Below are 12,628 nucleotides of genomic sequence, written 5' to 3' on the forward strand. Positions count from 1 at the left end.
GCTTATTTACTCCTGGAATTATCAAAAAAAAAAAGGGGGGGGAGAATGTCCATTGGTAATTGGTCATCTGTAATGGATGATCTCTGGCGGGCCCGGGACAGGGGTTTATCCTGTCCTGGCGCTTCTTGACCTCTCAGCGGCTTTCAATACCATCGACCATGGTATCCTTCTGCGCCGGCTGGAGGGGTTGGGAGTGGGAGGTACTGTTCTGCAGTGGTTCTCTCCAGTCGCTCAGTCGGTGTTCATGGGGGGTCAGAGGTCGACCTCTAGGTCTCTCCCTTGTGGGGTGCCTCAGGGGTCGGTCCTCTCCCCCATGCTATTCAATATCTACATGAAACCGCTGGGTGATATCATCCAAGGGCATGGGGTGAGGTATCATCAGTACGCTGGTGATACCCAGTTATACATCTCCACCCCATGTCCACTTAGCGAAGCAGTGGAAGTGATGTGCCGGTGCCTGAACAACTCTATTTACAAACTTTTCTAGATAAGAACTGGGTGTTCAAGATTTTTTTGCCTCTTCTCAAGAACCATTTTCTATTTATAAACCCGAACCTCCGAAACTGTAACCGGAAAAGGCAAGGAGACGCCTCCATGGGGTCTCTCTAGGAATCTACTGGGAGGAAACAGGGCCATAAAAGGCAGGGAGAAGCCTCCATGGGGCCTCTCTAGGAATCTCCTGGGAGGAAACAGGGCCATAAAAGGCAGGGAGAAGCCTCTATGGGGCCTCTCTAGGAATCTCCTGGGAGGAAACAGGACCAGAAAAGGCGGAGAGAAGCCTCTGTGTGACCTCTCTAGGAATCTCCTGGGAGGAAACAGGGCCGGAAAAGGCAGGGAGAAGCCTCTGTGGGGCCTCTCTAGGAATCTCCTGGCAGGAAATAGGGCTAGAAAAGGTGGGGAGAAGCCTCCGTGGGGCCTCTCTAGGAATCTCCTGGGAGGAAACAGGGCCTCCACCCTCCCTGTGGTTTCCTCAATCGCGCCCATTATTTGCTTTTACATTGATTCCTATGGAAAAAATTGTTTCTTCTTACAAACTTTTCTACTTAAGAACCTGATCACAGAACGAATAATTCGTAAGTAGTGGTACCACTGTACGAAATAACAGATGAGTTATAACGCTGCGCTGGGTCTACGCAAGTGTCAATGTATTAAAGCACAAACACGGGTATCAAGAATGATTTAATGATTAAAACACAAAACAACAGTGCAGGTATATCTGACAAGCTAAGTTTTCTTTTAATTTTTAGCACAGACATATTTAGACAGCGTATTTTATTTGGATGGTAAAGCTGCTGTATGAAATATGTGAAAACTTTGCAAATCAATACCTAGAAATCAAGACATGTACATATAAGTTTTGAGAACATTAAACACGCACACACACACACGCACACTTAGAGGCATACACACAAAGTAAATCAGTGCTGTTTCCTTCAGAAACAGGAGGGGCTAGGGAGGGATTGACGGAAGAAGAAACCAATCAAATCTCCAAAAGCTAATAAAGAGAACTAACAATTAGTCTCAAACATTAGCTGAGTGAGAACGTGGTAAACTCATATCTGTATAAATATAAAATCATAAAACTCTTAATATATAAACTTGGGACAGACAAGGACAGAGGGAATGGCTTGATACAAAGTACATATTAGCATGTTAACAGATTAAAATGCCACCATTCTACACAGTATATTTCTTTTACAGATACCTGCTTATCAACCAACACTGTATATAATATCTCTGTGTGGTTTGTGTGGGAGGGAACAGTTACAACAGAGATTTCAACAAGCATTTCCCAAATAAATGTCCGACAACACACGGGACCAGAGGAAAAAAATGGATGAAAGGAAACAAACCTAATTTTATTCCAAGAATTTGTCATATAACTATCGCCTGACATGAGCTAATGCAACACCCTGAAAAGGCAAAAACTGGAAAACATTTACTAGAGGCACATTTCTAAAGTCAATGAGTTGGATCCAGGAGTTGCTTGGATGAATGGAAGGATTCCTATTTGCACTGGGGCAGATCCCTTATTTTGCAGAAAAGTTTCCCTTAACAGATGCAGCCTTCTCTGCTCTACACTACTCATTCTCAATTAAACTCTGGCTTCAATACTGCAGAGGGAGGTGGGGGGAGAAGCCAGGTTCATTCCAAGGTTTCTTAAAAATTGCAATTACAATCAATTGGCAAAAAACTAGGAAGAACAGGGCAAACGCTAGGTTTGCCCAGAAACAGCTTTGGAAGTGTGGTTGGAACAATGCTGTGTGCGAATGCATTGAGAATCTATTGCTCAACGTTTGCCATTTTCAGAGATTGGCGCCACAATTTAGTCACGATCCCTTTGCTTGGCTCGCCATGGTCCAACCTGAAGACTCACTCTACGGTTTTTCAAGGGAGGGAAAGACACGGCGAAGAAACGGGAAAAAGCCCCAGCTTTGCCTTCCTCAAGGGGAGCGAGACAGCTGGTTTCATCTAAGAGGTCAGCCAGTCGTTTTGAAAGGAAAGAGCAACAATTTTCAGGGTGCAACACCGGAAACATTTTGGTGGGAGAAAGGTAGCAGGCTAGCCTCCCTAAGCACCCTGCAATGCTTAGAGGGACTCAGCATCCCATTCTAGACACTATTAAGCAAACACGCAGTTTCCATGACTTATTAAAAGTTAATGGCGAGAGGAAAAAATTACCTTTAAAAGGTGAAGTGCTGCAGACTTGTTAGAAGGAAAAAAAACAAGTCCTGATCAAACTAAATGGCCATTTTTTTTAAAGCACTGGTATCATTTCGAACACAGCGCATATAGAAGCATGAGTGCCTTTCTGCGTGCCCGCTATTGCACGTCATAGATAGCCCACTGCAGCTCTTTTGATTTGTGAAAGGAATTAAAAAACGTTTCACCTGGACTGAAGGAGACGCACAAAATACTGCGTCAGTGACCTTGCCTTCCCTTTCTGGGTTTCTGGGCATGGTAGATAGATATTTTAATATTCTAGACCTGAAGATAGCCGTTTGTAAAAAGGAATCAATTAAGGAGATCATATCATCGATTTGGAAATATAATCCCTCCACAGGAAATGAGGCTGTTCGCTTGATAATGTGGGGAGACCACATATATGTATGTGAACTTTTCATCAATGACCCTGTGCTTCTCCAACGTTTGGTATCTGTACCAGGGCATAGAATGCCATTTGAGAAGCTGCCCTCTTAGAATGAAACAGTTCCATACATGTTCAAACTGGTTAATTAGATTTTAGGCCCTGCTTTTATTTCGATTTAAGGCATGTGTGTTTTAAACTACTGAAAGAAAGAAAACGAAAAAAGGAACTGAATTTTGTCGTACAAATTACAGCAACATGCACTATCTACAGTTAAAAATATGAGTCTGAATTACAGTTTTGGAATTGTGAATCCTAATTCAGCACCTATTATTATCAACTAGTAAGGCAACAGCAGTGTCTGTCATACTACAATAATACTTCCTTCCACATTTTATGCTTCAGTCTATGATCATCCAGGATTATCAACGTCATCAACTTTAGCTTATGGATAGTTTCTAGGATGTTTTGCACTGGTTAAATCCTACACAAATCGACACTATTCTAGGCAGGAATAGTTACAGTAGCTGTCAAGAGTTATCAGTGCACAACACAAATTGTGCTTACAATCAGATTTTGTTGTCATTATTGTTGCCTGGGATATCAGAATAGTTTTTTTCAGTTTGGTCTTCAATCATTCCTTTGTTTTATTTGCTTCACATTGTTCCCAAAAGAAGAAAAGCTATTTGTGTGCCCGTTCATAGCAGCTGCAGACCCGTTCTGGTATTCTTTCCTTCTGGAGGCTGCTTTTTTGTTGTAAGTCTTTAAAAAAAACAACAACCACAAACACACAGAGAGACAGGTCAGTAATAGCTTTTGCCACAGTACCAAAGAGAAAAGGGGAGGGGGGGGGGAGATCAGGATTTTTTTTAAAAAAGAAAATTTCATAAGTACCTCCCTCTACCCAGACTGCCTTAAGGAGCGGAGTCCGATTTGTGATCAGAATTAAAGTTTGCTCAAACTACAATCTTCCTTGAAGAGAGAGACAAACCATGCAACACTTACTTTAAAAATTTCATTTAATTAGATCGCTGTATAATCTTTTAGTGCATTCTATAGCAGGGATCCCAAACTCTCGGGCTGTGAGCTTCATTTAATGAGATCGCTGTATAATCTTTTAGTGCATTCTATAGCAGGGATCCCAAACTCTCGGGCTGTGAGCTTCATTTAATGAGATCGCTGTATAATCTTTTAGTGCATTCTATAGCAGGGATCCCAAACTCTCGGGCTGTGAGCTTCATTTAATGAGATCGCTGTATAATCTTTTAGTACATTCTATAGCAGGGATCCCAAACTCTCGGGCTGTGAGCTTCATTTAATGAGATCGCTGTATAATCTTTTAGTGCATTCTATAGCAGGGATCCCAAACTCTCGGGCTGTGAGCTTCATTTAATTAGATCGCTGTATAATCTTTTAGTGCATTCTATAGCAGGGATCCCAAACTCTCGGGCTGTGAGCTGTTTTGAACCGGGCTATGGGAAGGAGCAGATGAGTGCACACACGCACATTCCTACTTGTGTGATTGACTGAGCGCACGTATGCTCCATTTCTGTGGTGCCCATCCCTTGTGCAAATAGAGCTACGCTCACAAGCGCTCGCTCGTGCGAAACCATCTCTTCATATGCACAACCCCTGCCGGCCCACAAAGCTGGAAAGGTTGAAGAACTCTGTTCTATACTACCTTTCCAGATGCCTACTAGCACCGCAATGCTTCAGTCTTTTGATCCTACGTGGACGCAAAAGCCTATACAGTGATCCCTCAATTTTCGCGGGTTCAAACTTCGCGAAACGGCTATACCACAGTTTTTCGAAAAATATTAATTAAAAAATACTCCGCGGTTTTTTTTCTATACCACGGTTTTTCCCACCCGATGACGTCATACGTCATCACCAAGAGTCACTTCTCTCTCTTTCTCTTTCTTTCCTGTCATTCTCTGCTTCAATCATTTTCTCATTTCTCTTTTTTTCTCCCCTTTTTTCTATCATTTCTCTCTCTCTACCTTACACTCTCCCCCCTCTTGCTCTCTCTCTTTCTCCCTCTCTCTCTCCCTCTCTGTGAGAACACCTGCCCCGCCTCTCCTGCAGCCCCCTCACTGATAGCTGGGACGAAAGCACTCTCAGCTAAGGGACTGTGAGAGGGGCGGGGCGGGCATTCTCAAAGTGCTCAGAGCTGCTAGCGGCTGAATGAGGAGGATGAGAAACCGTAGCCGCCAGCGCTGCTGCAGGAGGACCTGTGTCCCAAGAAAGCCGGTGAGAGGGGCAAATTGGGCAGGCGGGGGGTAGCGGCGAGGGGGCCGGAGGCACTGGGGGGACGGGGACGGCCAACATTCAAAACAATCTTTGCCAGCCTCTGCACTTTCGTCGCTCCCCGCCCCCAACTTCAAGCCTGGCTCCTTGCGCGGCCTTGGAAAAGGGTGCGTGGGAATAGTTTTTGGCTGCCCATTGCCAAAAATAGTGTTTTTACTTCCGCGTCTCTACTTCATGGAAACTCGACTTTCACGGGCAGTCTGGGAACGCAACCCCTGCGAAAATCGAGGGATCACTGTAAAAGCAACTGTGTCTTTTCCCAGAATGATCCTGAACCTGGGAGAAGATGTATTTGGCTTAAAGACCTATAGATAGATGCAGTATTGATAGAATGAACGACTCTCCTATATTAGAATCCAACTGTCCACAAATTGCAGAAACAGATTGGAGATGACCATCCCACTCCCATTCTTCTGGAAAATACCTGTTTTAACTTACCTGGACGTAGAAATTTGTGAAAAGGATAATCAAGGAGATCATATAACCAATTTGGAAGTATAACCATCCCATAGGAAACCGACAAGGCCAAAAAACCCCACAGCTTGTTTGGACGATTGTCAGAACAAATTGAACCTGTTAGGTAAGAGGAAAAAGCAGTTATTTAAGGAAACAAACAATGTTGTGGTAGCCAAGCAGAGCAGGAATCAATCACAATCAACCAGTTCCTATGCTCTGGTTAAAATCTGCAACTTAACTTCCAGTCATTCCATAAGGAAAATGGGGTTCCAAAAAGGTCAGGGAGACAGATACATCTCACATTCGATCAAACTGAAGAGGTAGTATGTTTGGCTACTGAAAAGATAAATGTAACTGTTGTGCAAATGTCCACGATTGACCTCTCCAGGTTCCTTAGAGGTCAGTAAGGGGCGTGCATAAGTGCACCAGTGTGCCTTCCGTCCCCTGTCCAATTGTCTCTCCTTATCTCATTTATCTTTTCTTCTTTTCAAATATGTTCACCTATACTTTTATATCTTTTCTTCTATTCTTTTCTTTACTTATATTATTACATATCTTTCTCTTCAGTGTGTATTATGTATTGGACAAAATAAATAAATAAAATAAATAAGTGCTTAAAGATGTCACGAGCCTCAAGGTATCGTTTCAAAATCGTTACAGGAACTGGAAAGAAGCTGAGCGACTTGCCGTCAAGAGTGAGATTATCACGGCAACAAGTCGGCTGGTCATCATTCCTCCCAAAAGGCCAGAAATAACAAACATGTTGAAAGTGGCCCACTTGACTATCATCAAGACCCCTGTGTTTATTTTGCAGGACAGGTAGTCCTTGATTTGCCACCATTCATTTAGTGACTGTTTGAATGGCACTGGGAAAAGGGGATTTATGTCCATTTTTACAATTACAACCTTTCCAGCATCCCCAATGGTCACGTGATCAAAATCAAAACACTAGTCAGCTGACATGTGTTTTATGATGATTGCAGTGTCGCCTGATCACCTTTTGACCAGCAAAGTCAATGGGGGAGCCAGATTCACATCACAATTGTGTTACTAACTTAAGACGAATCCCAGCGACTGATTAGATCCCACAGAGTTGGCCTTCTCCAGGTCCCGTCGACTAAACAATGTGGTGGCCCCGACCCTCTGGAACCAGCTCCCCCCCTGAGATTAGAACAGCCCCCACCCTCCTGGCCTTTCGTAAGCTCCTTAAAACCCACCTCTGCCGTCAGGCATGGGGGAACTGAGATAACTTCCCTAGGCCTATACTGTTATGTATGGTATGTTGTGTGTATGCTTTCTTAAATTATGGGTTTTTAGTTTTAATTATTAGATTTGTATTGTACATTGTTTTTTCTATTACTGTTGTGAGCCGCCCCAAGTCTACGGAGAGGGGCGGCATACAAATTTAATAAATAATAATAATAATAATAATAATAATAATAATAATAATAATAATTCATTTAACAACAGAGACACAAAAAGTTGTAAAAGGGGCAAAGTTCACTTAAAAGATGTCTGACTAACCAGCAGGAAGATTTGGCTTCAATTGTGGTCGTAAGTCGAGGATTACATGTACATCAAATGGACCTCTTCAGTTGTACATGACTTTGTATGTATACTAAAGGGTGGGGCATTGCACTGGAGCTTCTGCACCTGCTAAAAATTGCTGTGAAAATCAAAGACTAGGGCAGTCTACTGAACCTTTGCAAGTGTTCCCTTGCCTAAAAGAGCTATGCAGGTTACTATCAGATCATACAATGAATTTGGGTGCGTTCACATTTAATTCAACGTGCAAATATAGTCCACAGCGAAGACTAATCTTAAGGCAAACAGCTTTAACTACAATCAGAAGCCAGGAATTTTAATTAGCATATAAGATCTGTGGGTCAAGATGTCATACAAACTGGTCCATCTCAAAACAAATTTACTCGTACAGTGGTACCTCTACCTAAGAACGCCTCTACTTAAGACCTTTTCTAGAAAGGAACTGGGTGTTCAAGAATTTTTTGCCTCTTCTTAAGAACCATTTTCTACTTAAGAACCCGAGCCTGGAAAAATTTCCCAGGAAACTTGAGAGCAGCACGAAGGCCCGGCCAGTTTCCTACCATTCCCCCTGGGTTTCCCTCTGGCACAGTTTATGGGATGCAGCCTTGCGCCGGGTGTATGGGAGGCGTGTGCTCCTCCTTGCTGCTTCAGAGTCCCTCTTTGCTTTTAAAAAAAAAGCCTTATAGTTTTGGATTTTTTTTGAGTCCCCTCACCTCATCTTCTTTCTTCGGCAGCAATTGTACTCCTCCCCTTCTTCCTCCTCCTCCTCCCATCCAAATTCCGAGCTTTTATTTCTTTCCTAATGGGTTTGCATGCATTATTTGTTTTTACATTGATTCCTATGGGAAAAATTGCTTCTACTTAAGAATGCTTCTACTTAAGAACCTGGTCACGGAACGAATTAAGTGCTTAAGTAGAGGTACCACTGTATTTGTTTTTAAAAAGCAAACCACAGTCACTACAACTCACCAACTGCCCCTGAGTGATGTATTTCTTCCACCAGAGATACGGACGCATAGATGGGATAGCAGATAGCCCGTAGTAGGAATACATGAGGACATGAATAAAGCTGTTAAGAGTGGCACCAAAATATGCTGTAGGTGGTAAGGAGAGAGGGGGGAGGGGGATGCAATAATAAAAGGCGATGTTTTAAAAGTTGCTCTAAATAAATTATAAATTTAATATTTTACAAACCTTTAAAATTTAATCAAAAATTAGAATAAAATGAAAACACCAAGGTCATTTAATGTCATCTTTGAATCTGAACTATTTGTAATTATAACTTGTAAATTATAAGACGTTTTTCCCAAAGCTACTTAAGATTGTGGTTTCTAAGGAATGGCTACAAATTGTAATAGAACAAGCCGTAATTCAGCCATATACATCAACATTTATTACAATCCGTTATCAATCTACATAATAATGGAGATAGAAGACACATCCATTTACATCATACTTTGCATCTAAGCATCTATCAGAGGTGAAGTTTGCATTCACCGTGACTGTTTCCTCATCTCTCTCTAATTTGCTAGCCTGGTGCAAACAGATGCAGTTATTTCCAGTGAGCACTGCGTGCATCTGATACTAGCATTATGGAAGACTCTACACTGCATGAATGTCTAAATCGGTGATGGCGGACCTATGGCACAGGTGCCACAGGTGGAGACATATCTTCTGGCCCATGAGCCGTTGCCCTAGCTCAGGTCCAACATATGACGCCCAGCTGATTTTTGGCTCACACAGAGGCTGTGGGAGGGTGTTTCTGGCTTCCAGAGAGCCTCCGGGAGGGTAGGGGAGGGTGTTTTTATCCTCTCTCGACTCCAGCAGCCTTTCAAGCCTTGGGAGGGCAAAACACAAGCCTACTGGGCCCACCAGAAGTTGGGAAACAGGCCGTTTCTGGCCTTCAGGGGGTGGGGAAGTTGTTTTCGCCCTCCCCAGGCATTGAATTATGGATGTGGGCACTCGTGCTATGCACAATAATATGCCTGCACACTCTTTTGGCACCTGAGGGAAAAAAAGGTTCGCCATCACTAGTCTAAATGATAGTGTGGTGTCATCTAAGTGTCACATCGAGGTAACAGCTGCTACTGCGTGGAAAAGCTTTTTCATAGCTTCTGCCTGGCGTTATTTTTGAGAGTCTCAATACCCACTTCCAATTGTAATCCAGAACATCTAACCTTTGGTGACACATTAAAAACAGTTTTACAAAATTAACCATGCCTTTGATGATAATCAACAATCAGCCTTATAAACCATTAGAAGTAAAAGTTTTTCAATCTAGTGAGAATACCTATACAGGTAGTCCTTGACCTACAACCATTCATATAGTGACCATTTGCAGTTACAATTGCACTGAAAAAAGTTGTTAAAGCATTGTCATCCATCGACCTCCAGAAATGATTTATTATAGTGCACGCGGGCTGTAATTTATCATTTCTGGAGGTCGATGGATTGAAGAAAGAAACTGCTTTCAAACAAGGTTTCTTTTTATTATAAAAGTAGAAAAATAAAGTATGCCATAGGAGGCATATAAAATGCGTCTTTACATCATGGCAGCTAACAAAGGATTAACAATACAATAGGGAGAATCTCAGGAGGACGGATGTGATGCATAAATGATGTGGCAGGATTTTACATCATAATAGGAGGAGCTAATGAAACACACACACTGTTAACTATTTAATTACTGAATAACTCTGAATGTCTCTGGGGCTGTCAATACTCAGCGTCACACTATGTGCATGACAGTTGGGTTTGGCAATATATAAACAAGCTATCAATGAATGCTTGTATTGAAACGCTACGGCTTTAAGAGTTAGCGTTGGGAACTGCCAGAAGAGGGAGCCAGAAGCATGATTCTCTCACTGTGTTTTTCTGCTCATTTTGTGCTGATTCATTGTGACTACTGTAGTAAGAACTGTGTGTTCGATAATAGTTTATGTATTTGTAAACTATACAAGTAAGGCTTGTAGGATTGATAACGTATTGAGAGATATTGACTGATTTGACTGTGAATGACTAGACTGTTTAAATTGACTACAATATTTGCTAAAGTAAATACTATTGTATACACTTTAATGTATCTGTTTGTATGACTGAACCATTATTCATATCTACTGACTATCTGCTGGGTTTCCTTTGTGTATGTGTATCCTTAATAACTCAGGGGTCGCTCTGCATACTCCTTAATAAAAGTGATGTATGACCATTTTTTAAAACACTTATGACCATTGCAGAATTCCGATGGTCACGTGAATAAAATTTGGATGCTGGAAAAACTGGCTTGTATTTATGATAGTTGCAGTGTCCCGAAGTCATGTGATTGCCTTTTCTGACCTTCTGACAAACAAAGTCAATAGGAAAGCCAGATTCACGTAACAACTGTATTACCAACTTAACAGCTGCTGTGATTCACTGAACAACTCTTGCAAGAAAGGAGGTAAAACGGGGCAAAATGCAATAGCTGTCTTGCTTAGCAACGGAAATGTTGGCCTCAATTCTGGTCATATGTCGAGGACTACCTGTACACATACATTCTTTTTTTTAAAAAATGAAACTCTTCTGGAAACATACATGTGTTTACAATATCATACACTCCCAGTGTCAATCTCCCATCTTGTCCTGAATCACAAGAATACTTACAGTGGCCACAAGGCACCCAGTTCATAACAAACCACCAAATATTCAACATAGTTGTGTGGTGGAACACATGAAGAACAGTGATTTGGTGGTTATTTTTTCGTAATATAAAGAAGAAAGTATCCATAAATTCAATCAACTTTGAGAAGTAATACCACCAGAGGACCCGTATAATCTGGAAAGAGGAGAAATAGTTCAGATGTTGATGTAAAATAAAACTTGGAGGCATATTCTCTGCCTCAAAGACAGATGCTAGTTGGACAACATCTTAGTGGATCAGTGCTCCTTCTGATCCACTGCCTGTTGTGTCATTGCTTCTCAACCTTGGTAACTTGGAAGATCTTCCAGAATTCCCCAGTCATCAACGCTGATTGAGGAATTCTGGGAGTTGAAGTCCACCAATCTTCAACTTGTCAGACAGTATGCTAGACCATGGCCTGACTCAACAGTGTTCTGGGCTTCCAAAGACAGGACCATTTCATAGCCAGGTGTTTAATCATACACCAAAAGCTGTTCAAAGGAAAGAGAGAAGTAGCTCTACTGTGTAGTCCAAACACTTTGGGCATGTCTGAAGCAGCTACCTGATTATAGGTATAAAGCTGGAGCTGTGACTAAAACAAAAGACACTATAATTTTATGCTGATTAAACTCTAGCTCAGGTGCATCAAAACTCACAAGGGACATGTCTAATCCTCACATTGCTACAGAGATCCCTGAACAATCTGAGCAAACATGAATTAAGGCTATTGTATTCCCTTGCCAGGTTGGAGAGACTGAGATCCAAAGGGAGATTGATTACGAAGGGAGAGTGAGCTACAGGCAAGCATATTTATGAAATAGCAAGCTAGCCTGTTATGGCAGTCCACATTGAAATCTGACTCAATTAAAACTGAGTTACAAAGATTCATTAGGCTGGAGAATTTGCAAACAAATGTAAGAATTAGGCAACGATTGTCCCTTTTCTAACAATATGATGGATATCTGAGGGAAGGGTGTCTTTTTGCCTCAAACCCTAAAATAAAGAATGCAGAACAAGCTTTTAGGAAAAGCCTCAAAACTAATCTCCTTTCCTTGGCATTATCCAGCATTATGGATGTTTTAGGCTCAATTGTTCAGGGAATTTTGCAATTTTAGCATTTTAAAGGATATCTGCATTATTGCTGTTAATAACTTTTAATAAGTTGTGATGTATATCGCTTGCTCATTTCTTTCTAATGCTACAAAATTAAGATAAATATATTCTGTGGATTATCAAATCTATCACTACATAAGAGGCACTTGATATGACTTAATTAACCATTAGCTCTCTTCATTTTAATATTTCAGATTTTTTTTTAAAAAAAACCATTCCCTGACTGCCACTCCTCTCAAGCTTGCACAATCTTTTTTTCCCCAATTAAGACCAGCATTTTCTAGTTATGAAAAGAAAGAAATTGATGGGACTGAGTTTCAAACAACTAAGGAATCTGAAATTGGGAAGTACGTACACACATGTACATCATTTACAGAGTTTTGAAAAGATTTTTATTCCTTTTGCGTGCAATTCCCCAAGAGCCACAGTGATAGGTTACTGTAGTTGGTTACCCATGAGTT

At 41.5% G+C, this 12,628-nt stretch overlaps 1 protein-coding gene across 3 annotated transcripts in view; it reads right to left on the minus strand.

Moving 5' to 3' along the window:
- Positions 1-1,166: 1,166 nt before the first annotated feature.
- The window catches only part of ELOVL5 (ELOVL fatty acid elongase 5), a 67,015-nt gene continuing 55,553 nt past the window's right edge, over positions 1,167-12,628 (minus strand). For all 3 annotated transcript variants that reach the window (XM_070732995.1, XM_070732996.1, XM_070732994.1), the window contains 4 exons: positions 11,039-11,210; positions 8,366-8,490; positions 5,834-5,968; positions 1,167-3,850 (listed from right to left, as the gene is read on the minus strand). In XM_070732995.1, coding sequence (XP_070589096.1) covers positions 3,719-3,850; positions 5,834-5,968; positions 8,366-8,490; positions 11,039-11,210 — 564 coding nt within the window. In that variant the 3' untranslated portion in view covers positions 1,167-3,718. The remainder of the gene's footprint in view (positions 3,851-5,833; positions 5,969-8,365; positions 8,491-11,038; positions 11,211-12,628) is intronic.

This window comes from Erythrolamprus reginae, chromosome 1, assembly GCF_031021105.1.
Source record: "Erythrolamprus reginae isolate rEryReg1 chromosome 1, rEryReg1.hap1, whole genome shotgun sequence".
NCBI lineage: Eukaryota > Metazoa > Chordata > Lepidosauria > Squamata > Dipsadidae > Erythrolamprus > Erythrolamprus reginae.